We start from the raw sequence: 28,000 nt of genomic DNA on the forward strand, positions 1-28,000 counted from the left end.
GCATTCTCTTTCACTGCACTTTAAAACCTCCCATCCTTGACACAATGAGCTATCACAATGTAGTACAGCATTGTAATATTTACCAATGCTGTAATTCAGACCCTCTCCTGGGGCAGATCTAGGGGGGATTCTGCGCAAACCCGTAAATTAAAAAAATGAGGCCTTCAGAATGCCGGAAATCCCATTTCTGAGAACCTTAATTTTAAAAACTTTCCAGGGAAGGAAGCCCCTGGACCCCCCTACAGTATCTCAAACCTCCTTCTCTAAAATCTTGTATTCACTTCAGGTCCCCAACCTCCTCTAATCCTAGTGCTAACAGGAGCCCATCGTGATGGGCTCCTGGTGCTAGTAAGTCCAAGCTATTTTTCGAGATTTTCTCACTAAAGGGAAGCTAGAAATTTCAGACCAGATCTATGCGGATTTTATTTTTAATAAGGATGACAACTATATTGGTTGCCCTTTCCTGCCTCCCCTCGTTGCTGCGCTGAAGTTGGACGCTCGGTCGGAAACTCGGAAACTGTTCGGGATTACTCGGAGACCAACCACTGCTTCGCGTAACCTCCAGAGACTGGTGACTAGTTTGCTGGAAGCCGATCATTTTGCACAAAATGGCGGATTTTTGGAACCATAAACATGAGATTTAATCAGAAGGAACTCGCTTTCATCGCTACAAGGACAGACATACCCTTTGATAAGGAAGGGATTTTATGGTTGAAGGAGAAAGAAGGCCATTTCTGGCAGAGGAATGAAGGTAATTGCTCACCAGGTGATTGCGGAGTTTGTGTTCATTTACGAACCAATCAAGATATGGAACATATTTAAGCTTAAGTATGACTTCTCGAATTATCCTGTCATAGTTACTGTAGGCGTGATGCTTTCTTCATGCTTAGTAGTTTGTTCAACTGCCCGTAAATTGAATCAATTTTAATCTTAACGCTTATGTGCCGGTACTTTCGATTTCACGCGCAAGTAAGGACGCCACTTGATATTAAATTGGCGAGATTTCAAGACCTGGCATACAAGCTTTAAATGTACGCAGTGCATTGAATTTCTTTGTGTTTTGAATACTTTTAATAAATACCAAGTATAAACACATTGCATTCAAGCTTACTCTGTTTTGCTATCTCTTGCTGAGCTAAGCAAGATTTTTGATACCGTTGTGCTAATAGCCGAAGGTGTCTAATTGCTAGTGGGCAGCCAGGATCACACTTTCATACAAAGTGAGGGCCTGGAATTAAAAGATGGAGTACAGAAAGTGAAAAAGATTAAAATGAAATTCAGCCTCCATGCCTCATGTTCTTACCAAAAGCAGACACCCAAGAGGCCTCTCCTGGGTACCTTGGAGTGGGGGGGGGGGGGGGGGGGTGCTTCCCTGGACCACTGTTGGTTGCCATGACAACAGCTAACAGGTAACCTGCTGTAACTTTGTTGATCCTAGCAGTATGCAGTATGTGTGTCTTGTGTGAACTAATCATTTGTCATAAACGGCCTAACTCACCTTGAGTCTCTTGGTAACTCAGCAGTCAGTACACTCTACTGGTATCTGGGTCGTCCTGGATTTGAACCAAAGTGGTAATTTATTCTGCTCTTCAAGCAAATTCATGTTTTTTAGTATTTAACAGTCACTCTGATGACCTCCAGGTTGTCAAACTTCTTTACTTCTAAAAATCAGAACAGGTTCAATTTTTTTTGTTCCCACCCCAGCTTCCTGAGTAACCCACTTCACTTCCTGACATGCTATCATGGCTTTGTTGCTCAGATATTAGGTCCCAATAATGATACAATAGAGTTTATGTTTGCAGGCATAAATATGTTTTGGACCTGACTCAGACTCATTTTAGCGTGCGCCGCCAGAGGAAGGTTAAAATGAGCTTTGAGAAGGGCCCAAGACATATTTATGCCTAAAAATATAAATGCCTTACTATTATTATCACTTTGGAGGGCACTGAGAAAATAAAAACTGAAAAAATGACAACAAAACAGTCTGAATAAACACACGCGCATTTACAAGTTGAATGGCTTTTATTTTCCCTCTATGAAAATACACAATACATCAAGCGAAGCTGGCTAGAAATTATAAAATCTTGCCATTGGAGTTTTCAAAAATTGTAGAAGACATGAAAGGAAAGTTCGATAAAGCTTATTTGTAAATGTTGAAAGGATTGTCTGCTTACATCACACGATTGTTTGATTCTCACTTTTCATTGGTTTATTTCAGCGGGCTAAAATACATTTTAGCCTGCCAAATTCTCCATTTTAGCCCACAAGATGTACCACAATGCCTGATAAAATGATATTATTATTATTATTATTATTATTATTGTGAGCCTGCTTATGGGCTATTTACTGACAGTTAGCTGAAACATAGCTGAAATTTGGAACTTCTTCATAATTTGTCTTCTTCAAAGTTATTAGACATTTCCTATGCCCATGATCAGATACCCTGGATTATGTTACTCTAACAAAGTTTGTTGTATTCTGTTAAGTCTATACAGAGAGATGGTTTCGTCTCAGAGGAAATTTGTTATTCTACTTTAAGACCAAGGACAAGGTTGGTTTGCTCATATTCTGCTAATTATTTTATAATGTGTTTAGATACACTTCAACTCTCTTGGAAGTTCTGTGGGTCCTTATTACCTAGACCACTGCGTGCATGATGACTCTCTCAGGAGAGTGGGTCTGATAAAAAGTGATATTGTTACAATCGTGTATACATGCTAACAAGCTAGACTTGCAATAATGAGACTATACATGGCTTGCAGCTTTTTTACACGGGTTTGGCTTGGTACTTCTAAAATAGGTTAATCCTGATAAACAGGTTTGTTAAGTGATGCTTTCTTTTCAAGTTTGTCAGAGTGTAGGACCTCAGTCTGTGTTGGTACGTTCTGTAATAATTAGTCTTCTTCCTGCTCAAGTTACATCATTTTGCCATACCCGACGTAGCCCTATGAAGAGCTGTGCAGTGGCAGCCTTGTGTCAGTTGCTACTTGATTGCAAAATTCAAAACCTGAGCAACAACTGATTAACAACCCATCAGTAAAACTGAAACAACATAAGTACAGTCATTTGTAGCTCTATTGCAAGTTAAATCTCTTAATGCCTCGTGGGAAAGAAAATTGCTGGGCGTGCAAAGAAAGACCTTTGAAGAAACATAGACTTGTGCATTTTAGATATTTGCAACCATAAAGCTGATTTTTAACAATTTGATTTGTGTCCTTTCATGTTCTTTCCAATCGTGGATTCAAGTAGACGTCTGATCCAGTAGGTGCTATTGTACTGGAGCGATGCAGGGTGCTGAAAGATTCTTCACCTCAGAAGAAGCATGGATTCACAATCGGTAATTCCAGCATTTGTAAATGATGTTTAATGAGGCCAGGCACTGGGCAAATTTTCTGGCTGAGAGGATGATTTTGCCCACCTGGTTTGACCATCTAGAGTGAAGTTTTTCCTGTAAAGAAGTTCAGTTCAAAACATTATGTCCACCTTTGAGAACCAGTTGCACTTCTGCTGAAAGTGTTATTGAAACCCCTGTGTATACTAATTATGCAATGCTTTCCAATGACCAGTGTGCCATGGAATGTCCCAGTCACTTATACATGTGTTGCATAACAATTTTATACCATGTCATGGAAAATATAATGGCGAACACAATCAATCCAGCTCACAAATATGGGAAAGTTGGGTGTAATACCACTGAATATACAACAGCTTTCCTGTATTCTGACTGGCTGTATCTTCTATGGCTTGTTATAAATGTCCATACACATGTATCCTTGCTAGCTTCAGGCTTCCAAACTTTACCTAAAGCATCTCTAAAATTCTATGTCAAACGGTCATTGAAGGTACAATGTATTCCAAATGATGCCAAGGATTAGATGACCTTTCTGTATTTATGAGAAGTCTCTGTGGCTTACATCCTTGGGAATTTTTTAAAATGTTTTCTCCCCCAGTATTTGATGAAGATGACACTCAAAGATACCACCTCAATGGAAAGTCAACAAAAGACACTGAAGAATGGATGGAAAAAATTAGAAATGCGAGGTGAGTGCATTAATTAATAGCTTGAATTCAAGTGACTGTTCAGTAGCAATTCTCATTTTTCCACAGAGCTTGTGAATCAAGAGACTTCATCATCCATCTGCATCAGTTGTGAGAGGATTTGCTCACATGGGTACCTGGTTTATCGTGAATGAACAGGTCTCACTGCACGTTTAATGTATGTCTTTCTCTGCAAGGAAGACATCATTTGCAGGGTACAAAATTAACTTTTTCGGCAGGCGCCAACTGGCGACTGAAATTTTTTTTCAGGCGCCATATGGAAAAATGGGGTTGCCAAAAAGTGTCAATAAAATTTTTCCTTCGCAGTGAAACACAAACCAAAATTTTTGGTCGCCGCCGGCTTGCTGGCAAAATATGAGTTGCAATTGATGTAATCACGAATCAAACCAGTGCTGCAATCATCTTTTGACCACTTTGACAGATCTACTTTTCCACCTTTTGACGCCCAGAGAATATCTAAATCTTCATCTAATTTCCTCGCAGATGTTCCATCTCCACTTTGTAATAAATTACGAAAAGATTTTGGAACATCTTTGGACACCACATCGCCTGAATAAATATTCATGGCCAAATAACGCATGGGACCTCTTACGCCCACAATACGTATGTTATGGGAAACCGCTGAAAAACATGGCGGCGAAGCTTCGCAATGATCGTAGGTGTAAAACGTTGTGGTAGATTTACAATAACCAGAAAATCGGTTTTATACTTCAAAAGCAGGGGAAAGGTAAAAAGGAAGTGACCAATTGGCGGGCGGCTTTGAATTTTATTTTAATTGATTTGGCTGAAAATCAAAGTTATTGTTTGTGCACTTATCGTGACTTGAAATAGTTAATCGCCTGCTGGCGACCAGTTGTGAAATTCTGGTCACCAGTGCAAAATTTTTAGTTGCATTGGTGACCAGGAAAGCGCAATTTCGGACCCTGATTTGAGCCCTGGTTGAATCTAGGCCACTCAATTTAGACTTGCCAACATACTTCCCCGGTGGGGGGGGGGGGGGGGGGTACTTTGACAATTTCTGGGTGGGATGTGCCGCTGGGACCCTGGAACCCTTAGCCTATACCAGAGCTAGTTCAGCTGAATTTTGCTACCCCATACTAGAGTAAACTCCCCAAATCCCCCCATCTATCGACACTGTTGAGGCTGATTTGCGTAAATTTAAACTTGCCGATTTGATTTTTTTTAATTTTTGAGTGGCGATTCCTGGTTTCCTTAGTCTAGATAAAATCTTCAACCAACTAGTTAGTTCTGCGAAAAATGATACCCTATTGTAGACCCAAGTGCTCTAATTTATATACCCTATCCTAGAGTAAACTGCTTGAAAACCATAACCTTCACAGCGGCACATACCTATATAGCCTATATATGGCAGTGCCCCCCCCCCCCCCCCCCGGGCGTACTTCAGAGCACTTAGTCTAATGATTAGGCTGTTGAGTCTCCCACAACCTTGTACAATACTTAGATTAGTCTTGCAATGTTTTCCACTGTTTAGTTATGAAAGTCTGAGGAACAAGCTCTTAAGTTTGAGGAAACAATTGATGGAAATAACAGGAAAGGTAACAGTTGTGTGGCATTGCACTAATTTGTGCAAGCTTGAACACTTTGTTGGTCTTTTAGCATTTCCCTGGATAGCTGTAAGTAGCTGGTTTTCAGTATAATTTTGCACAGTAAAACACCATTAATATGGGGTGGTCGAGTGAAAGTGTTTTTCTTTAAAAGGTTTTTTTCAGTTATACGAGGTGGTTGATTAGAGCTTAGTAGGTTAGTAGGTAAGTCACACACACATGAAACTAGGATATTGTCTTGTGAACTTGTAAATGTTTATTAAATGTTCTTGTGTTGTGGAAAAATGAGTAGATATTGCCCATGCTTGCAAGATTCTAGTTTGTACTCTTTACTCAAATGTACAAACCAAATCCCTTCTTGGTTGTTGTTGTTTTTTTCTTTTGTTTTTTTCTTTTTCTCATGTGATCTATCCAGTGAGAATACTTTTTTTACATGAAAGGGATGTCAGACCATGTGTCAGGTTGTCCCAAGAACTCCAAGACCGGGTTTTGCCAATTCCTACCCCTACAAGAGGCACTGTAAGTTAAAAAATTAATATTGCCTAACAGCACAGTGCAAAGGTCCTGGCCAGCCTCAAACATAGACTGTCAATTTTCTGCCATCTGGATTCCATTACATTATCTCCGTGATCGCCATGCCTTCTTATTAAAATGTATTTGACAACCCAACTGTGATCTTTGAAATCCTTGATAATTTAACCACATTGTACTTGTATGTTTTTAGTGTTTTAGTTACACATGTTGTTTTATTACTAAACTGCAGGATCCATTGCCAGAATTCCACCCTTTGGCTCAACAAGAGGTAATTTTCTGGGTGGGAACAGGGTCAACTCTAATATACACTGTAACAGTGACAAGGGATCATCAGTAATTTAGAACGAATACCTAAAAGGGTTCAAAACCTCGTTAGGTTGGTGTGGCTCAAATTTCCTCTCAAACTTTAAGAGGCCTGTACCAAATCTTAGGACAATACAAAGATAATATTGTCACAATTTTTAGCAATAACAAAAACAGTGATTAAACAAGGATATCCATTATACTGGGATAACTATTTCAAAAGTCATTTTAGATTAAATACCCTAAGTAATGCCAAGCCATGAATTTCCATGCCCTAAGATGGAAAAAATATCTTTCTCCTTGATATCAAAGTTCTCCAGGGGTTAATGTATGATCAGTGTAACTTATAATAATTATGTCAACTTGTAATCAAAGGATTATTGTTCAGATCCAGCTTTGAATTCCACCTGACTAAAGCTCAGCCAAGATAACCCTAATAGAGTTAGTCTTATTGAGGTCCCAAAAGTACTTGACATGTATGATTTAATCACTAATTAATACTCATTTGGTAAATATTAATTAAGTAATAATAAATTATTTTTATCAACAGCCTTTGAAGCCTGGAATCGGTCAGTACTCTTCCACTAGTGCAGCAGATGCAGACGAAACTCCATTCTTAGAAATGTGTATTGGTAGGTTTCATCAGTCTTTAACCATGCTATTGTCAGTTCTGTAGTTGAAAATTGACACTGAGAGGGTAAACTACCCTCTGCATACTTGTCAAATTAGCCCCTATTTGCCAGCTTGTCGAAGTTTTCTTCCAGACCTTCACTGCTACTGTTACAGTAGCAATCCAGGAACCTTGCTTCCATTGTACTTCACGCTAGTGGACAGTCCCCTAGTCCTTGTCCATTGCTGCCAACCTCCCACAAATAAGAACATTTGAATTTATAGTGGTTGATTTTTCAGAAAGGTCACATTGGTAGGCCTAGCTTGAAAAATTAATCATAAGTATTCATATCTGTTCAACACCTCTTGCTGCTCTTGTTTTGTACTGAAATAAACAATGTATTATCTGTATTTTAATCTGCAGCATGTCACAACCTGATCAGTACTGAGGAAGGAAAATTACCAAATGCTTTTGTTGAAATCAGAACAATGACTCCACCAGCTACAACATGGAGTAAACATGCTCAAACTGAAATTATAGAGGTCAGTTTTTAAAACCCAGGGAAAAAAATTCTTCTCATATAAATTGTGCATATGTACTCTTGTCTTACATACTCTGTTAACTTATTTTCTAGCAATACTACAGTTTTCTTCCTATCAATAAAGAAAATTTTCTTATATTTTCACACTGTTTCCTTTACACCATTCACAGCAAAGTTGTCATCCGTATTTCTTGACAACTGTGGTGTTCCCAGATGGAGCTGTGAATGAACTGACTCGCTTGAAGTTAGCGGTGTTTGATGTTAGAGACAGGGAGAAAGAAGAGGTATGTTGGAAACTTGAAGAGCAAGACAGATGCGTTGTATAAATCTTCAAACTTTGTAGAAACTCATTGCTGGAATGAAAACCAGTATACATGTATGATTAGGGGTGTACCTGTCCAACACTAATTTGAAATTTTTTGAAGTTGCCATTTTTGTGACTTTAAACTAATTTATTTCATTTCCTTTTCCCAAACACAGAGGTTTCATTCACAACAATCAAAGGCTATTTGACACCCTAAATTATATAGTTGGGTGGGGATAGCTTGATTATTCTGCAGCTCAAACATCCATCCAGAAATGATCAACAAAGTAATATTATAGCATCATTTACCAGCACATCATTTATAATCACTGTTTTGATTTAAGCAAGTGCACAGACAAGGGAAAGGGAAAATGTAGTTTGGAGAATATTAGATATGTATCTTTGTTTGAAACCAAATTAATATTTGGTTAATGTACTTCAATCTTGGAACCTGCCAGTTTCAATCTTGGAACCTACCCTGCCAGTTTTAATGACTGTATAAATTTATTGTTTATGGTTTCTAGAAATGCAATATGCAGCTTTGTGAATTTAATTCTATTTCTTCTCACAGATGTCCTTGTTAGGCCAAGCAGTGTGTACTATGGGGGACATTTTGACATCAGTAGATCAGAAATTGCTCTTGACTTTGACGTAAGTATTTAAAGGAGTAGTTTAGCAGAAAAGAATACATCTTAGTTGATGTTAAGTAAAGTTAGAATTCTTTTAAAAATTGAGTATGGAGCACTTTGTTGACTTGGACATTTTTGTCATTGTAGTCCCCTTGATTCTCCAGACGCTCGTGGAACTGTCACAGTTCTTGGATGGAAGGTCTGGGTCTTTAACACTTCCTTAATTATATGATAATTTTATCATAATTGTTTATATAAGTAATCACATGGCAGGATACATGTGCATGTATATAGATAAAGGTAAAGTCTGCTCACAAGCCAAGTGGCCCATCAGGCCGAAGCTTATCCCGGTTTCTGTAGCATGAAGTGACCAGGTCTGGAGTATTTCTACTCCCCCCCTGGATGGGATGCTAGTCCATTGCAGGGTTACCCCCAAGCATTACATTTGCTGGTACCCATTTGTACACCTGGGTGGAGAGAGGCACTGTGAGAGTAAAGTGTCTAGCCCAAGAACACATCACAATGTCCATGGCCAGGACTCAAACCCAGAGAGCGCTCGATCTGGAGACAAGTGCACTAACCATGAGGCCACCACACCTACCAGGTTACATGTATAGATCAAGCTAACGTCTCACTCTGACAAGTGACCCACACTGCCAGAACTTATCCTGGTTTCCAAGGATATAGCGGCTAGGAGTATTGCTCCCCTCTGGATGAGATGTTAGTCCATCACAGCTTACTTGTCAGCACTCTGTCAGGTTACCCCAACATTTTTGACAGTACATGTACATAGTTCTTGGGTGGCATTGGGAGAGCTACAGACTCTTCGTGTAAAGTGTCTCTCCCGAGAACATTCCAGGGTCAAATGCACTTACAAGTAGGATTCCATGGCACATTGCACTGGAGAAGTAGAATAGACCTTGCCCACATTCCAACAAACAATAGCACCGAGTTGAGGTCAGGGTGGATGAAAATACAGCAGATGAATGAAAATGTCCACGCCAGCCTCACTTTGGTGCTACTGCTCGAACGCACTGAAGTGGAATGCAGGAAAGGTCTATTAAATCTATTAATATCACTGACAACACAGAGGAAGAAATAGTACAATCCAGATATTGGATGTGAAGCAGAGCTGAAAGCAACTCTATTAATTCACAGGTTTCATTAAGATCCAGGCACCGGGCAAATCAGTTGAGGGGCTGTGAAGATCATTTTGCCCACCTGGTTTGACAGTCTAGGGAACGTTTTTCTTTTAAAGAAGTTCAGTTACAAACATTTTGCCTGCCTGTGAAAACCAGTTGCCCTCATGCTGAAAACCTTAATGAAACCCCTGTTAATTATTGATTCTTTTTCTCTCATCCATATCTTTCCAGGTGGACAATCGCAAATCCCTAAAACGTGTTTCTCAAAATATAGAGGTTAGTGCATTGCAATGCTATTAAGCCATATGCATTGCTATGTTGGTGTTAGTTTTCTTCTGTCAATTCACTATTTAAGCATCATCTGTTTTATGTAATAATATTATGCCGTCCTATTAGGTAATTAAATTCCATAAGGGTGGTACTTGTGCAAGCTAATAACACATTATTATATGTCTTTTGTTTTAGAAGGAGAATGAAATAGCAACCAGGAGGAACAGTGGAAGGTACTTTAACTTTCAACTGATAATTTTCCAATGTACTAGCCTGTTCTAGGCTCTTGGTCAGTGGGGACGATTGAAAAAGTGGGCGCACAACGTGTACGGTCTGGTAGAGAAAAAGGAGACCTGCCCTTTTTCTCTACCAGACCCCACTCGTTGCTCGTCTTGCGCCAGCTTTTTTCGATCAGCTACCAATGTGCAAATTTAAGGTTAATTGAAATGTCTAGGTGACCTATACCCACGTCACAACCATCCTTGTCATCTGTAATAAATAAATACAAGTTATGTTCCTTCCTTCATCAAAGTCATTTCTGTAACTTTTCAGGTTCTCAAATTCATCCTCTACTAATGCATTTTCTAGGCGTGTCTTGAAAGCACTTGGAAGAGAGTGTTTTTCTAACCCTAGGTAGAAAAATGTCAGTGGCAGAAAATTGCCTGAAATTATTAGCTTTTGCATTGCACACCTGGAATTTGTTGAAAGCATTTTCTCCTTAAGTTTAAAGTACTTGATTTTTTTCTTTCAATACCCTGATTTTTCTTCTTCCCAGTAAGACTTTGCATTTTATGCTTTGGGCAGTTTTGTTAGGTATAGCCATTGCTATGTGACCTCGGGTACAAAGAGCAAGGATTGATTATGTTTAAAACAGCAGAAACATTTTGTTTATTTTGATATCTGCGTAATACCAGTGTGTAAAAGAGTAATACTGATGCTGCTGATGTGTGCATTGCTGCTGATGGTGTTGATAACGGTGATGATGTTGTTGACAGTGACAGTGACATTAACAGAGATGATGATGGCAATTTATTTTCTTCCGCTAAATTTGTTACAGTTAGACAGTTATTGTCTTTTCCATTTGTGTTATTTAGGTCCATGGTGATGGTAGAGCATATTCTCAAGAGAAGTTACAGATTCCCAACCACGTAAGCAATTTTTTTGCGTGCAACAAACATTTTTTCTGATAACCTTGGGCTGGGACTAATTTCCTTTTTCTTGGAGCTATAGAGTAACTGTAGAATTCCAAAAGTAACGGCCCACATTACCTTCGGATTTAGCAGGGAAAAGGGGCCGCTACTTTCGGGTAGCTGTTACTTTCAGATGGTCCAAAAACGTTTTATAGTAAGAGCCGTTTAAGACAGAGAGGACGCGTAACAAAAGAAATTAAACGTTCTGTTTATGTAAGTTTCCAACTATCCTCATAAACAAAGCAGACTATCTAAACAAACAGTTTCTGATTCCTGTGTATGCCATACCCGGGGAGGGGGGGGGGAATCGGAGAAAAAATTTGGTGGGGGAGTGCGGCCCACCTCCCAAAACCCTTACCCTATTTGTGACTAAAATCTGTGATTTTCAATACCCTATTTATGACCTGACCCTAAATCAATAACCTGTTTCAGACGTGCCTTATACCTAGTTCAGACCGATGTTAAAGGCATCGTGAAGGGCTTTTGTTCATCTGTGTTATTGATGAAAAAGTAGCTTCTTCTAAAAAACATGCCCAATTCGAGACTAGAGTGTAAAAACCAGGCCCCATTAATGATCAAACTGGCTTAAAACAATACCCTACTTATGACCAAAACGGCTGAAAAACCGTACCTTTTGGGGCCGCACATACCAATATTGCACCTGTGAGGGAGTACCCCCTGCCCCCTTCCCGGCATGCCATGTCTTCCTGAAGAGAATAGAATTAAAATTTTCCTGAATATTTGTTGGGACGTTGATTACCAGGCTTAAGTTTTGTCTTTTTTCTCGCCTTTAGGATGAGAGGAGTTGTCCTCAAAGTAGTGGAGCTGATGGGAGAAAGTGTCCTCACTTTTAAAATCCCAATTCAACTTTTGTAAGTGCTTTTAATTCTCTAGACACAGCTAATACTTTAGAGCCATTTTTGTAAATGAGTAAAATGTAAATTATGGATGGGTATAGTTTTCATACGCCTAGCTCTAAGTTTGCAGGCATGCCTCTCAAACTCAGTGGGAATGAGCAAAAAACTGAACATCTCAACTCCGCCTCCCACTCTCTGGATGACATCATGGTCTGTGGCTTGAAACACTGCTCTGGCAGTAACATCAGCCGCAAGCAGCATGAAATGAAATTAATCTTCAAGCTGGGCACGCTTCGACCGTACAGACTGAACATTAACTTTAATTTCTTGTGACTGTGGGTCTAGCGTGTATTACACATACGCGCTCAAAAACAATGGTTTTCATATTTTGCAGCACGCCTTTGTTTCCTTTGTACTTCATGCACGCGCTCTCTGTGCGTGTGTACGCGTACAGTTTTTTGTATGGCATGGCTCAATCATTCCACCTACTGAAGAAGGGCTAAGCCTGAAATGTTTAGATTACCAGCGAATATTTGACACTTTTAAGAGCCTTTTGAGCCTTATATCTAATTTAATGCCTCTCAAACACATGGTACTGTTAAGAATTTGTCCATTCCAGCTAGTAGAAGTCCTAGGATCTCCAGATTACGAATTTCCTTAAATTACTCAGCCATGCTGTTCTTACTGCTGTTTGGTTTAAGCTGTACTGATTGATAAAATACTGTCTTAATTTTTCCTCAGAAAATTGTACATAGCCGAAGAGCAACAGAAAATTCTTGAGCTGCATCACCTAGGAGATGTGAGATTTTAATATACTTAAATGAAATTTAACATAGTTAACGACTAGGAGCTAGTCTGGTCAGTAGCGTTTTTACAGGCGGTTGTCAGTGTCTTGGCCGTCTGTGAGCGTTTGGTTAGCGTTTGGTGCGTTTTGTAGCGTTTGATATAGTTCAATGAAATTTTACGTAGTTTATGACCAGGAGCGAGTCTGGTCAGTAGCGTTTTTGTAGGCGTTTGTTAGTGCCTTGGCCATCTGTTAGCGTTTGTTTAGCGTTTGGTGCGTTTCTGTAGCGTTTGCAACAGTCATATGGTCGTGAGAGCCCTGGGGCTGACATTGTCCAGCGGTATATTTGGTTAGTACATGTGTTGTCGTCCCATGTGCTCGCAGTGTGTTCATCGCTCTGTTAGTGTGGCGTTGTGGATTGAATTATAGTTTAGCGGTTCTCGGCGTTCCCTCCCTATCCCCCCCCCTTTCTTTTCAGCATTTTCTTTTTTTTCTTTTTTCCACCAATACCGTCTGGCTTGAGTGTGACGGGTGCCTGTAGGGGGCTTGGCGCGGGGGGCTCGTGGCTTGGTTGCGGGTTGGGCAGGCCAGTCGGGTGTTCTAGCGCCTTGGGGATGTGACTGCGGTTGCAGCCCCCGGGCTTCGTAGGCACCTTCCCTCCACTAGCGACTTGGGCGTTAATTAAACATAATTACATTTTTATGAAGTCAACATGTTTACGTTGTAATGAAATTCAAATGATTGTCTGGCTTTTTCTTTACTTAGTTGAATCCAAGGTGGGAGAATGCTAGACAAGAGATTCTCGACAATCACTTTAAGCTCATCTGTGCCTACAAAGGCAATCTACAGGAACTTAGTCCTTTGCAAGGTTTGCAAATACATCTTATTTTTATTGATATGTGTGATTCTTAGTTAGTTATTTTGAGACATATTTGTTTTTTAGTTTATCAAACCATTTATTATGAGACTGGGTAACCACCCCCTGACTGTGTATTTGATGTTAAATAAATTATCCTATCGTATCTCATTTGCTACATATACTAGACATAGAATTATCACAAGACCCCATAAGTCGGAAGGCGGGGCCATGGTGGGGGTGGGGGGTCGGAAGTCTGAACTTCCTTCTTCACGTAACTTTTTTCTCCCAATTAATGCTCCTTCCCTTTGGTTTCCACCCGACTGTTTCATTTCTATTGCTAAAAAAATAATGATGCAATCCCTCCAGTCCCTATTCCATCCTATTGTGTTAGATTCACCTACTTGTGCAAAGTCACTGCCTTTTATGTTCTCATTACTTCAATGGAATTAGCATCAATTCTTCCATTCCAGGAACATGCTTTAAGCCAGCCAGGCTTAGAAACGACAAGAAACTAGCGTTTGTTCCCATTAATCTGCACATTCAGCGAATGAAGGTCATACAAGACAGTGAAGGAGGTATTAGGGAACTTTAGCCGTTTGAAATGTTTATATCTAAATTACCTAGCATTTCTGTTTAGACCCAAAAAAATCAAAACCTCTTACGTGGTTAAGATGATTTCCGCAGAACATTCCAGCAATAATGGCCGAAATAAAGTTACCAAAAAAACCTCATAGCATGGTAATGTTTTGAATAAAGGTAAGAAGATCTTATCGAGACTTAAGCTCTCAAGCTGACCCCGCGAGAGAAAATTGAACTTGAAGTTATCCATATTTCAATGAAAACGGACGTTTCGTGATAGTTGAAAACACAACAACACACGCATTAAACACTCTTCCGAGGTTTGATATTAAATTTCTCGAGAATGCTTGGGGATTTAATCGCGGGGTCACTTAGAGAACTGAATTACAGAGAGATGTTTGAAATAGTATTTAAAAAGTTACCGTGCTGTGAGTAGATTATTAGTAAATAATTTTTGCACTTATTGCTCGAACTTTGAGCGGAATCCGTCTTAAAGTACAAGCACTTAGAGGGCTTTCTCGCAGGGCAGTTTTCACTTGAGAGTGGAGAGTAATTTGTATTTGCTTTAGTTTTGCATTGCAACGCTACATGATTGGCTCACAAATTCGCGCCATTTTGTCATCCAATCAGAAGTAGGACCAAACCCGATCGTTTTCCCGCGCTGCACGTTGGCGTCATGTATCTTGCAGTTTTGATTGGTTCATTGGATTGCCCGTGGCGTTTGTGATTGGCTAGGGCGATTAGTTTGGTTTTACGACACTCAGTTGAAAACCGCTCTCGTAAACTTGGCAAACCAAAGTAATTACGTCTAACCAATTGCAACAAACGCTAACAAGGCAGTAAACCAATCAAAACTCAGGGCAAAGACGTGCAACCAGTTGCAAGGGTGGGAAAACATGCAACCATTGCCAAGCGCGGGAAAACACGAAACCGCCGTTCAAGGGTGGGAAAACAGGAAACCGCAATGTGTAGGGTAGGAAAACAAGAAACCACAATGCCAAGCATGGGAAAACATGCATCCAGTGTCAAGTGTAGCCAAACATACAGTTAATTTCTAGACGTAATGAAAATCGTGTAAGATAAGATTATGTTCCTGATTGGCTGAAAAAAAAGAGAAAATGAGCAGCATGTTCGCTTTTGCTGATAAGTTAAGAACATTGCATAAGATGTTGTGAACCAATTAGAGAGTTGAGAAAACACAGTTGAAAACCACTCATATGATATCCATTGTGTTTTGTTCTCAGCTGGAACACTGTATGATATCGTCACAGTAGGCGCGCCAGCTGCACACACGCTCAAGTTTGGCCAAGGAGGACTAAGGCGACTATACCTGACGTTCAGAAAGGCACAGCAAAGGTACGAATACATAAAGTAGGTAATGAAAAAAAAAAAGATGAACAACAACAGTGTAGTAGGTGACTTGAAATTGGACATAAGAAGAAGATCGCGAGTCAGCTGTGGGTTTCACTTTGAAGACTCAAGTGTTATTGATTATTGAAAAATGCTTGTGTGGTCTTTGTACTTAAATGTACGGCAGTGCTAAAATCAGCAAAGCAAGTATTGCGTGTACACATAAAGGTAGCTCTAAGAATAGTTTATTGTACCCAAATTCGCAAACCGTGTCGACTGTGCTGATATTCTGCGATAACAATCACTGACCTTATGATGGTCGAATTTGCGTACGGTAAATACCTAGTCGTACTATTTTGTTACGCATCACGGCATATCAAGCTCGTTTGGTCTGGCCAAAATACGAACGATGGCTCGACCGCTTCCGAAGCGTACCGAAAAGTTTCACTTTAGTTATAGCGGAGCTGGCGCGCGAGCGGAGCCCCATACCTTAGAAAATTTGGTAACCTATCGATCTGAAAAATTTTGTCGTCACTTGACTGTACGTCCGTCCGTCCGTCCGTACGCCAATACCTTCAAAACTAAGAGAGTAGCACCATTACCATAGCTAGATTTTGGGCTTCCACGCTATTGTTAAGTGACAGCTGTCACAACAAGCTATCCGCTGACCAGTATCACGTGACTATATCGCGGGCTCAGGTCCAGAGCCCATCGAGGTTGCGTTGCTCAAGTCACGTTATTTCTCTGGGGGAGAAGGAAGGAGTATTCGCAAAGGCAAAATTTCGGCGCAAATTAACCCCTGGCGTGTTGTTGACTTTTCTTCTGGCACATTCCTTGTACAATCGTCTCTTGAAAGTCCCTGATATATTGCGTACGTAATTTCTACAATCTTGGTTAGTCTTGTTGGGTATAGTTTGTTAAAATTTAACTGGAAAAAATAGCAAAACCACATGCTCACAATTGATCATTTTTTGAGTTTCTGATCCAAGAAAAAATAATTATCTTTTTCCTTTATCTCCAGTTATTGCAATCGGGAGCTCCGCTTTTAGGCTTGGCTAAATCTATATATTAGAACTTATATTACGCTTAATTTAATATTTTCAGTGGTGGGGAGAGTGAAAACAAAGCTCCTGTGGTCAAGCAGTTGAGAGGTTAGTGGAAGAAATTTTCATGTCTTAAAACAGTTTAATTCCCGTCGCAAACTGAAGACGCTATTGACCTTCTCTCGGCTTCCTCATAGCAGAGTAGGCTAGTCGTTATAGTAATACTTCCCTTTTGCTCCTCTCGAGGGCGGTGAGGAAGCGAAGGATTAAGCGAAGGTCGACCTGTAGGAAGTCTGTCGGCAGAGCAGTTGTCCGTTTCGTAAACGGTCGATGCCAATTTCGCGACACTTTTTAACTATCAACGAATTTTTCTCTACGAAATTGAAGAAAAAAGAAAATTTGTAAGTATCCACCCAGTATCGAACCCGAAACCTCTGCTTCCTAACATCCCTCTTCTACCACTACACTACCGGGTTGATCCGCCAAATCTCCGCAAAAAAACGTGACTTTCCTAAATATTAATGAGAGAGTTGCCCCAACCATCAAATAAAAGCTAACCGCAAGCAAACCAGTGTGAATATGAACAATCAAGCATTTGACGAGTGCTTTTTACTCAATCAACAAATTAAAACCAGTTTCTACCTTGTGCAGGCCTATACTAAAGCAGATATGGCATCGTCCATTCTGAAAGGCTTGGTTACCAGTGATGGCATCGACCGTTAAAAATGGCATCGACCGTTTACGAAACGGAAATCAGCGTCAGCAGAACACCGCAACAGTTTCACAAAGGTCACTTTCTCAGAAATGTTTTCTGTTTTCGTTGGGCTCGGTCTTTCACTTTCCCGGCTATGAACGTACGAAGTCAGTCGCGGTTGTGAATGTAGAAAGAAAATACAGGTAAAAGCATCTATGCCTACTGATTTTCTCCTTTTGCGCTTTTGTAGTAAATTTGGAAAAATTCAAGTCGCAGTTGGGCCAGCACTCTGAAAACGTGAAGAAGTAAGTCACCAAATTTTAATTTGTATCAACACTAAGGCCCAGGTCAAACGTCGAACTTCACATGAGACGAACTAAACTGAGCGAATTAAGTTCGTCCCACTGAATTTAGGTCGAACGACACGTTCTATCCATCTGAAGCGGATAGACCGGGTTGGTCGATCTGAATTCGAATTAAGTTCGACGTTTGACCCAACGGTCGAGCTTTACCCATTTGGATTGACTATTTAGTTCGTCTCATCATGTGAAGTTCGACGTTTGACCTGAGCCTAAGAACACAAGTTGATTTTAGATGCCTCAGTCCAGGCTTCCGAAATCCCAGGGGTGTCTAGAAATAGCCAATCATGTTATGCGGATTCTGCTCACGTGACAGCCCAACCGGCTTTACTCCCATTTAATCCTCCACGAAAACCTCTACGCAACGCGAGTGGTGTGACATCCACGGGAAAACTAGATATCATATCCAAAAATAACTTGAGAGGTACTATCTCAAGAATAAGGCCTGTCTTTCATCCTTTCTTGTTGTGGAAGATGCTTTCTACTTCTCCAAACGTGTTAATGCACGAGGTGACGCAGTGATCATAATGTCTGACCACATTGAACTCTGTCTTATCTTCAAGGGCAATAAGATCAAATGATGTCACGAAAGTGATGGATACAATGTCGCGCCTTTCAGATAAGGTAAAAAGAAATTGAAATGAAACGCCCAGCCGTCGGGGAAAAGTACCGCTTTCTGGCAAAATACTGTCTCAGAGACCGGACTGAATCCACGACTTTCGCCTCGAAGTTACTAAGCAACTGATAGCACCAATGATGAAGTAACCACTTTCGGAGTACTGTCGAGTGCTCGTGCTATTGTTTGATTGGATAGTAAAAATCGCAAATTCTACGAGTCTTTCAACGAGGATTTGCCAAGAATGGCACTTGTTTCTCCGACTGTGAAAGGAACTACTCTTTTGTGTTACCTTGTCATGAAACAGTCCGGTTTTTGAGAACAAACGAGACAAGTAGATAACATCCCTATTTGTTTGTGGAGGCGCGGTGGCCGAAAGAATTAGCGTAGTCCACTCTGAGTCGAGCGGTCTGGGTTTGAGCCCTGTACTCTGGATCGAGCGGTCTGGGTTTGAGTCCTGGCCAGGGTCATTATGGTGTGACCCTGAAGCGGACAAGTGTCCAATCCCAGGGGTGTCGCTTCATGCTCCAGATATCAGATTTAAGCGTCGTCTTCTTGTCCCATTTGATTCCGGAAATCAACCTATTTGTTTGACTCTTTTCTTGCCAGGCCACACAGCTGTTAAAATTCCGTGAAGCTCCATTGGTCGTGGAGTCCTTAGCCTCACTGGAGAAAGCAGTGCCGTCACCTAAAAATGAGGAAGAGCCTGTAGACGGAGGTATGAATCAAATCACCTATGAAATATATAAGCAATCCATTTTGTTTCTGTCGCGAATTGTAAAGAATGATAAGCAGACAGGTGTAAACAGAAGCCGAAACATAACAATCAACAGTTGCATTGTCCCAACTCCCAAACTTGTTCCCAGGGCCTCTCGTCCTACTCGGCGCTTTAAAGAGAGTTCCTGGAAATGATAGCTGCCACTACTGTAAAAAAAACTGTATCACCATAACTTTTTGTCAATTAATATGTTCTGCTATGCACAACATTACCTTAAGGCAAACGAAACGTGGAAATAATAGGTTGTTAAGGAAGAAACAGGGGCAATAAACAAGAATAGCCAGAACTGAGTGAGATTGGAATGGATTGTGAACATATATATATATGCGCAACAAGTAGTCGTTTCTAATTTCACCATACGAGTTCTGTTTTTTGGTCCAAGTAACAAAGTGAAATACCTAATGTGTTCTAGAGAAGTTAGGGTTGTCACTTCGTTTTGTGTGTTAGTATAAATCTACTAACGTTCAATAAAGTATGCCGTTCTCTGATCTACTTTAGATAATGAGTAACCTAGCAGTGCGGTGCGCTTGTTAACAAAACCGTGGCCGATTCTTTGTGTTTTCGAAGTATTTGTGGAGATGATTTTGATGAAGTTTTGAACGACTGGAAACAAGTAAATTTCTATGTGGGATAGAAATCTTGAGCTTTTAGTAGTACTATCAAAACTAATACAGTTGAGTGTTTTCCACTGCAGATAATTTCTGGAATGTTCAGATATTCACCAAACCAAGTGCTAAATGCCAGGTAAGTCAGAGTGGTCAACAGCCCTATTCTCCTTACGGGTCTCCATACATTTTGTGTAGTATCCGTTAAGAGAATTACCCTCATATATAGGCCAGTCATTTTAGTTTTTCAGTCTATTCTGACAGACCGAGACACACGTACACATGGAAGTGATTTTCCTTTGTAGAATTGACCAGGGGCCCGTTTCTCGAACGCCCGGGAACTTTTCGGACCCGCAAAGCCATTTTTAGTCAATCTGTATCTAAAAACAGAGAGGTGTATATGCTTGAAACTTCTTGTATGAAAGGAACCTCTGTTCATATAAAGAATATGCGAATAAAAGAGCTCAGTAATCATAAGGTTTCAGATTTTGCTACGGCCTTCGGGACCTTCGAGAAACGGGCCCCAGGAGTCGACAGCAATGGAACTGTTTTTAGTTTTCCACCTACCGCTGAATGAGTTAAGGCTTCCTTTTGCTCTCCGTAGGAACTTTCCACGCTTGTGGAGCAGAGCCACGTCATGATGCTGAGTCACATGGAAAGTATGATTCAGGGCGCCCGGCCACCTGAAGGTAGAAATGCACTGTGGGAATGAGTTGTTTCTGAGTGGTTCCTCTATTTGAATGATTTTCACTTGATTTTCTAAATGATGCTTTATATTTTAGTGTAAGAGTGCTGATGTGTTTTATTAACAGGGAAATCTTGGGTAGAAGTGATATTGTCCGAGATTCATGACTTTTCCAGAGCCGTGGATGGTCTGGTGAAAGAAATTTACCTAGGGATGATATTCCTTCAGTTACAGGTATGTTTATGCAATTTTCCGCACGTTTTGTGTCAGCTGCCAATTTAACAGGCTTGGTTTATGAATAAAAACCTTTGCGCTGTGAGAAAGCGCATCTCGTAACCTGTTGTCCCTCCTTTCCTGTGTTTATTTCTGTCTTGTAGCGATGTCAAACGTTTGCTATCATTTTATTTTAGGAGGAAGCAAAGCACTCATCTTTACTGTACGAAATTCGACGACGGCAGGACATCGTTTTCGCTCACGCAGTAAGTGTTTGTGCTAGATCAAGCAAAAATAAAATCGGTTTACTGTGTGTCAATCGTGGCGCGGAAATTTTTGCCGTCACACAACACAGATAACGCGTCACGTAACGACATTGCTTGATGACCCAGATAACAACTGTGAAAGAAAACCCAAAGTACCTGCGGGCCAGAAGCTGTTTTTATCAATTTTATCAGAGCCTGCGGTATATTTCTTTGTGTCAGTAAGGTTGCTAGGTAGTAATTATATAACATGGAGTAGATTTCTGAGCAAATTAACGAGAATTGATGTTTGAATCGCATAGGCAGCACCAGCAGTCCTAATAAAAGTTTGATTGCTTTTTTGTGTACAGGTAACGTCCCTTGTGGTTGGTTTTGTCTGCAAACTTCACACGTCATTCTCCAACACTGTGTATCTGAAACAACTCGTACAGATTGGTTTCCTGGCGCAGTTTGAGAGCCTTCTTAGCACAAACGGTACTGAATCTTCCATACTTTTGGCTGCTTTAAGTTTTTGGGTTTTTTTTTCCTTTTGGGACGGCGAAAGTAGCAACAAGAATCACTCTTACTGTAATTTGTTTGCGTATTTTGGTTTGTTCTTAGGTGATGAAATGGGGATGTTGGAAGATGCGTGTGTGAGCATAGCTAACCTAACCTGTGTCAAATTCAAGGTGAATATGAGGTCTTGGTTCTATACATTTATTAACTTTTTGTACAAGAATTAGCAGATTGGTGTGGTCCCTCGTTTCCTTATCGAGGAAACATCGAACAACACAAGAAAAATGATCGCGCTATAATACAAGACAGACATTTCTCGTATTGAGAATTTCAATTCAAAAGAAAACTGTATAAAAACCACCATAGGCTCCATTACCATCAGCTACTATTCGAAAAATGACCCCGCGTTTGTTTATGTTTTAGTTCAAGGAGTGCGAAAGAGAAGATGAAATCCCAACTTTGAGTGGAAACAGGTAAGTCATGGATTTGTCCGTTTGTTCGCAATGATCTGAAAAATTTCTGTCTGAGGCTTTGCTAAGGGACGCCTACATGAAAACTGTTGGAGCACTCGCCGGTAATAAACCAATTAGAACTCAAAGCACCAACAAGCACAAAATAGCAAGCGCGGGAAATCGTAAACCGATGGCAAGCGCGGGGAAACTTGTAACTGGTGGCAAAGGCGGGAAAAGACACGCGAGGAAACATATAACTGATGGCAAGCGCGGGAAAATTTGTAACTGATGGCAAAGGCGGGAAAAGACGTCACTAACGGAAAACGCAGAAAAACCTATACGGGTCCGGCGAGTGTTGAGAACAAAAGGGTATCTCGCACCAGTTCCCTCTCGTCTAGAGCGTCTCACCTCATACTCCCTGCCTGATTTCGAAAGAAAACCAGTCATGCCAGCAATCTAGGCAAACGGGAGAAAACATGCGGCTGAAGGCAAACAAGGGAAAAGTCGAAATCACGATTGGTTTAGTTTTTCCTTCACACAAGTGCACAAATGTTCCATCGTGATCAAAACTGATAATATTCTTCTTCTTTTTTGTCTTTCATTCTTAGAGGTTATATACAAGTGAACGTTTCACTTCCGTCGATCCACTTCCGGCTGCTTCCCCGTGAGTTACAGGAAGGTCGACTGGTCAAGGTCATACCCGTGCTCTTCACACAAGGGATCAATGAACACGCTACGCTGGCGGAAAGGTTTAGTGTCGCTAGCCATCCTCACCTAAATTCTCGTTAGTCCGTATGCTTGTACTTAGGCCCTGCCTACACCGCTCCGAAGAAATCTGTAAACGGAAGTTTCACTCTAAAAACGAATCAAATGTTTTCCGTCCACACTACGCTTGGAGGAATTTAAAAACCCAACAATTACGGTCATTTTGGATTTGTGTTTGAAAAAAACTTGGGCAGGGAAATGGTATGGTTACCGTGACGTCATCTTTTCCTAAAAGCTCCGTTTTCAAAATGTTTTCCGTCCACACGAAAACAAAAGGCCAGCGTTTTCAAATTCCTGCGGTTTGAAGAGCGTTTGTGAAAAGCTCCGTTTTCGTGACGGATTAGTGTGGACGGTAGGCCTAACCGTAGAAATAAAGCTGGTGCAGAGAGGACGAGCTTTCATGCTGTCTTTAAATGTCTTGATTTTGCAGATTTGGCGATACCAGTTTACAGGAAAAGATCAATGGAGATAACTATAGCATTCTAAATTTTTACTTTGAGCAGTTCAAAACCAAGTTTTCCGATGCAGGTAGGCTGAAATCTACTTTATAGCAAGCATATTCCATTACAAACGTTGCTCCTCAACTCCTTTGAGCTGTGTAGAGTCATTGTTCGTTTTTTTTTTTTTTATCTCACTCCCATCAGCTGCTTCCAGAAAGGACGGAGATCCAAGCTTAGAGCATTTAATGAAGTCACTGAAATCAAACATCGACAGTAGACGAGGAAAGAACGTGGATATTCTTCTGATCAGTGAAGAGGTAATTAATAGGTCGTGGGGCAATGATAAGTGTATCAGTACTGTAAGAGAGAGATCTCTCGGTCCCAGGCTCGTTCGAGAGGCAAAGGAGAGAGAGCCTGGGATCGAGGTTGGAGGGAGAGTTGCTTACGAGAAGTTCAGCAACCCAGATCGCTACACCCAACAATAATGGTGTGATTTTGAAGAACAATACTCGACAAACGACAGGAAACCTGGAATTCAATTTACGAGGTTCTCCTAAGGGCCTGATTACATGGCAAATTTCAGCGCGGGCTGAAATTTCAGCCCGGCTAGGGGGGCTGAAATTATGTTGCGATTACATAACGAATTTCAGCCCGGGCTGTAATATTAGCCTCGGCGCCAAATATGAAATTGTGTGCGAAAAGTCTCCAGAGAATCAAAATGGCGCCGATAACACGAATCGTGAAAATAGGCGCATTGCTTCTCTCGTAGTTTGACCTTTTGTTGGCGCTCAATTTTTAACTTTTTGGGATAGTAACACCCTACAATGATGATGGAACTGAAACGAAACCTGTCTCTCAGCCAGAAAGACGTACTTTTATAGAAAGAAAATATGTCCTCAAGCTTGCCGAGTTCATGGCCTCCCTGACAGCCTCGTGCTGTTTAACCTTGTCTCGATGTTCATATATTCTATCTAAGCTTTAAAATTATAGAGATTCTCTATTTTATCGCATTTATTCCATTGAGATCGCTTCTACTTCTTAGCGGCAGTAATCGTATTTCCTGCTTTTCAGCCCGGGCTGAAATTCCGTTTCGATTACATGGGATTTTTTCAGACTTTTCAGTCCGTTTGCCCGGACTGAAAATCCTAGCCCGGTTTGAAAAACCGGGCTAGGATTTTCAGCCCGGGCTGAATTGCGGCCCGGGCTGAGTCCCTCTTCATGTAATCGCCAATTTGATTTCATGAGAATTTGTTTCAGAAGCCGGGCTGAAATTTCAGCCCGGGCTGAAATTCGCCATGTAATCAGGCCCTAAGTATGGATTGTTAACATAAGGCTTTTGTATTCGAACAATACTTACGATTCATCTTAATCTAAACATAGTTCCCTCTACTAACTATGATCTAAAAAGACCTTTGTGAATCTGACCTCAGGATGTCAAACTAACACATATTTCTCTCTGATAACGTAGTACTTGAGAGATCCGTGCAGTGTGCCTGGTTCTGGGGTTAATCCTAACTGCAAGGAATCAGCTATGATCATATTTAACTATTATTCCACGTGCGCGTGTTTGATATGAGTTGGCTAAAATCATCTCATTTCCAACAAGCGCGAGTAGAATAACTGTTTTATCAAAAACGCCCCCAAAATATAGAAAAGGTCAGAAAATGTAATGAAATCAGTACATTAACTGTAAATTATGTACGTATAATTGGTGACGTACTAGACTAGAAAACTGGACTAAAATAAAACTAAAAACAAGGTATAATGGCTCATACACCATGATGGTTAAGCCAAGGAAAACTCTCGAATTGCATTATCCAATGATCCAGTTTTTAATAAAGGCTGTTAGCTTATAGTTGAGTTTTTATTCTTGTGTAAGGGCACAGTTTCGTATGAGGGTGGTAAAGAACATTTATATTCCCAACCTCGTTTCCATGGCCATGGGAGCGCGGTTGTCTTGTTCCCAAGCGTTCATTTATCACGGTACTCCAGGCAAATCAGTGGGTGGGGGTGTGTAGCCAGCTTCCCAAAACCTTTACTGTATTCCATACCCTTTTTAAGACGTGACCCTAAAATCAATACCCTGTTTCAGACCAGCGCTATATATAGTTCCTAATTCAGATCGATTTTAAAGTCATACTGAAGGGTTTTTGTTGATAGTCTTATCGATATTGATGAAAAAGTAGCTTCTTGTAAATAAAACATACCTAATTTAAGATGAGTGCATAAACCATACCCTATTTGAGACCAAAATCGATATCCTATTTCTGACCATACCCTTTGGGGCCACACATACCTAGGGGTACCCCCGAGGGTGAAAACATTTCTGTCGTCGCTTGCCCCTCGGCAAAGTCTCCGACATCCATCTAAGTTCAGCGACCTTTTTTCTGGTTGCAGATCTGCTGGCGGTTGAACGGATGTCGTTTTATGAGCTGTAAGAGCGCTAAGGACCGAACAGGGATGGGAATCACACTCGAGCAGTGTATGATCCTCAAGCGAGAGCACAACATGGACTCCCAGTTTTTCCAGCAAGCCTTAGACGCCATGAGAAGGTACAGTACAATCTATGCAATGTTTGTTGAACGCAGGGAAGTGGGAGGTACTGACTAGTGAGATGCGCAAATCACTCCTAGTGGTAGAACAGCTCATTGCTCTGGCTGCGGATGTGAAAAGAGCGAAGGGAAACGCCAGCTCTGAGCTCCCGACAACACTACACTAGGCACAGTCTGTCTGCCTGAACTGCGGATGTATCGGTAAATCTTACATCGGACTGTTTGGTCCCATTAAACGCTGCACGCAGCCAACTTCTACAGCGCGCTAATCCGTGGACCTTGTCCGCCGGATGCCTACTGCTGCTACTGCTTTATAGTCTGAGCATGACTTTTAAGAGCCGAGAAACATACCTTATATTGTGAAAAACCCATCACAACAATAACGGTTTGACTTTGTAGAACAGCACTTGAGAAATGTTTGAAACACATCAGGAAGTGAAGATGACTTGGCAAGGATGGTAGTGGATTACAATAGTTGAATACAAATAAATGGGGAAATACAGGGAATCACAGCTAGGGTTCCTTTAAAATTCCGCTTCGTTTTTTCGTTATGTAGAGTTAATAACAAGTTGTTCTCTATAAATGGAAGTTACAGTTCTTGCACTCAATGGCCATGATTTACGATCTCTTTTTCCACTGAAAGCAGTGAAGCATGACTGTCCTCCATGGGGAAACTCTGATCAAGCACACCGTAAACTTACTCGTTTCCTCCCCGAAAATAGGACCCCATCCCAAACTAAGGCCCCCGCCCCACAAAAACCCTTCCGATAGACTGGCTGCAATCAATCATCGTTTGACCACAGTTAAAGTCTACAAGCTCCCTCCCCTCCCTCCCCTCCCCTCCCTCGCTTCCCGTCCCTTCCCGTCCCTTCCCCACAACGTCATTTTATAACAATCGATCTTTCTGCGTTTGTAGTTAATTTCGTCGGGTTCTTTTCCACTTTCAGTGAAGGAACAAGGAGAGAAAACACGTTCAAGAATACAGGAATACGAAGATATGCGTTCAATTCGTGGCAAGTTATGGCTCTACCCAAACAGTACCGACCCCCAGATGGAACTTACGGAAAAAATGTACATACGTGACACAGAGAGTGGATGGAAAATCTGTCACGCAATCTCCTTTATCCTGGAACGTATGGTAACACTTGTCACGTAAATCTTTAAGAAGCTATGTCATTTTTTTCATGTACAGAATTACTTTCACTGTCAAAGAAAATAAAAACCCTCAAACGATAGATTTTAAGGTAGTAAACTACAGAAATGATAATAAACCCAACAGACAGACAAACCGGAAAAGACTGTGTAAACTTAAGGTAATGGACTTTATATTTGTAGTAGCATGGTTTGTGCACTGTGTTTCACAGAAATCGGTGACCAGTGATTCTTTATGTATATATTTGGTACTAGTGTCGGAAAGAATGTAAAGAAGCAAAATGGATCTATTCTTGTTGAAGTAACTTCAGGCTCCTAATACAGATAGTTATTTTTAATAGGAAATTATGTTGTCTTGTTTCACCTAGTATTGTTGTTGTAAACATGAGAGGTAAAGGTTTCAGAAATTTGTTAAATTGATTGATTGATTTGTTAAATTGTTCAGTTGCTGCTTACAGACCAAATTTATAAGTCGCCATAAAGGGAAATAATTTTTGAGTATCATAGTTTACGTATTGAACTAATACCCTCGTCGAAGCGTGTTTGAAAATGACTGGTTGGCATGGTTTAGTACTTTTTCAACATATAATTATCAGTTTTAATAGTGACTCGTGTTTGCCGCGCTTGGCAATGGTTGCACGTTTTCTCGCGCGTAGCAATGGGTGAACGTTTTCCCGCGCTTGGCAAGGGGTGGACGTTTTTCCGCGCTTGGCAATGGGTGAACGTTTTCCTGCGTTTGGCGATGGGTGGACGTTTTCCCGCGCTTGGCAATGGTTGCACGTTTTCTCGCGCGTAGCAATGGGTGAACGTTTTCCCGCGCTTGGCAATGGGTGGACGTTTTCCCGCGCTTGGCAATGGGTGAACGTTTTCCTGCGTTTGGCGATGGGTGGACGTTTTCCCGCGCTTGGCAATGGTTACACGTTTTTCCGCGCTTGGCAACGGTTACACGTTTTGCGTTTGCGTTTGTTAAGGTTTGCCAGATATAAGAATTAGTTTTGGTTACGAACAACAGTTATTACAATAAAACTGCGAGTTCCAGCTAGGTTTCTATGGGCCAATAGTTGGCAAGGGGCGATGCTCCAAGTCAAAAACCAAGACTGGGCTGTCTGATATAGTATAATTAAAAATAACTCGCAATGTACGCTTTACGGTAAACTAGTACCAAAGTCTATAACGAGAGTTAGAATTTATAAGAATGTCTATTTTGAGGTAGCTACTTGCAAGAAATACAATTTTAAATGTGTAGCTATCAAACAGAGAGTATTTGAAAATATGATTTTGATGATGACACGGACAAAATAAAGAAGATTTA

General features: G+C 40.8%; 1 protein-coding gene across 2 annotated transcripts; it reads left to right on the forward strand.

The window, feature by feature from the left end:
* Window positions 1-28: 28 nt before the first annotated feature.
* LOC145496952 (inositol polyphosphate-4-phosphatase type I A-like) lies at window positions 29-27,999 on the forward strand. 2 transcript variants are annotated; one of them, XM_081476721.1, is made up of 35 exons: window positions 29-751; window positions 2,487-2,551; window positions 3,250-3,337; window positions 3,951-4,041; window positions 5,552-5,615; window positions 6,388-6,426; window positions 7,012-7,093; window positions 7,495-7,613; window positions 7,783-7,896; window positions 8,488-8,567; window positions 8,693-8,744; window positions 9,919-9,963; window positions 10,153-10,190; window positions 11,052-11,105; window positions 11,942-12,019; window positions 12,746-12,803; window positions 13,554-13,656; window positions 14,118-14,222; window positions 15,471-15,582; window positions 16,681-16,727; window positions 17,564-17,618; window positions 18,236-18,296; window positions 18,898-19,006; window positions 19,761-19,810; window positions 20,276-20,360; window positions 20,484-20,590; window positions 20,767-20,835; window positions 21,183-21,306; window positions 21,433-21,500; window positions 21,751-21,800; window positions 22,388-22,528; window positions 22,975-23,072; window positions 23,189-23,301; window positions 25,382-25,536; window positions 26,484-27,999. In XM_081476721.1, the coding sequence occupies exons 1-35, from the start codon at window positions 634-636 to the stop codon at window positions 26,617-26,619; spliced, it is 2,973 nt and encodes a 990-aa protein (XP_081332847.1). In that variant the 5' UTR covers window positions 29-633; the 3' UTR covers window positions 26,620-27,999. The 2 variants fall into 2 exon arrangements, with proteins under 2 accessions (XP_081332847.1, XP_081332848.1); XM_081476722.1 differs by lacking the exon at window positions 29-751 and having other exon boundaries at window positions 3,247-3,337; window positions 26,484-27,998.
* The last annotated feature ends 1 nt before the right edge of the window (window position 28,000 follows it).

Source organism: Orbicella franksi, chromosome 9, assembly GCF_964199315.1.
Source record: "Orbicella franksi chromosome 9, jaOrbFran1.1, whole genome shotgun sequence".
Taxonomy (NCBI): Eukaryota; Metazoa; Cnidaria; class Anthozoa; order Scleractinia; family Merulinidae; genus Orbicella; species Orbicella franksi.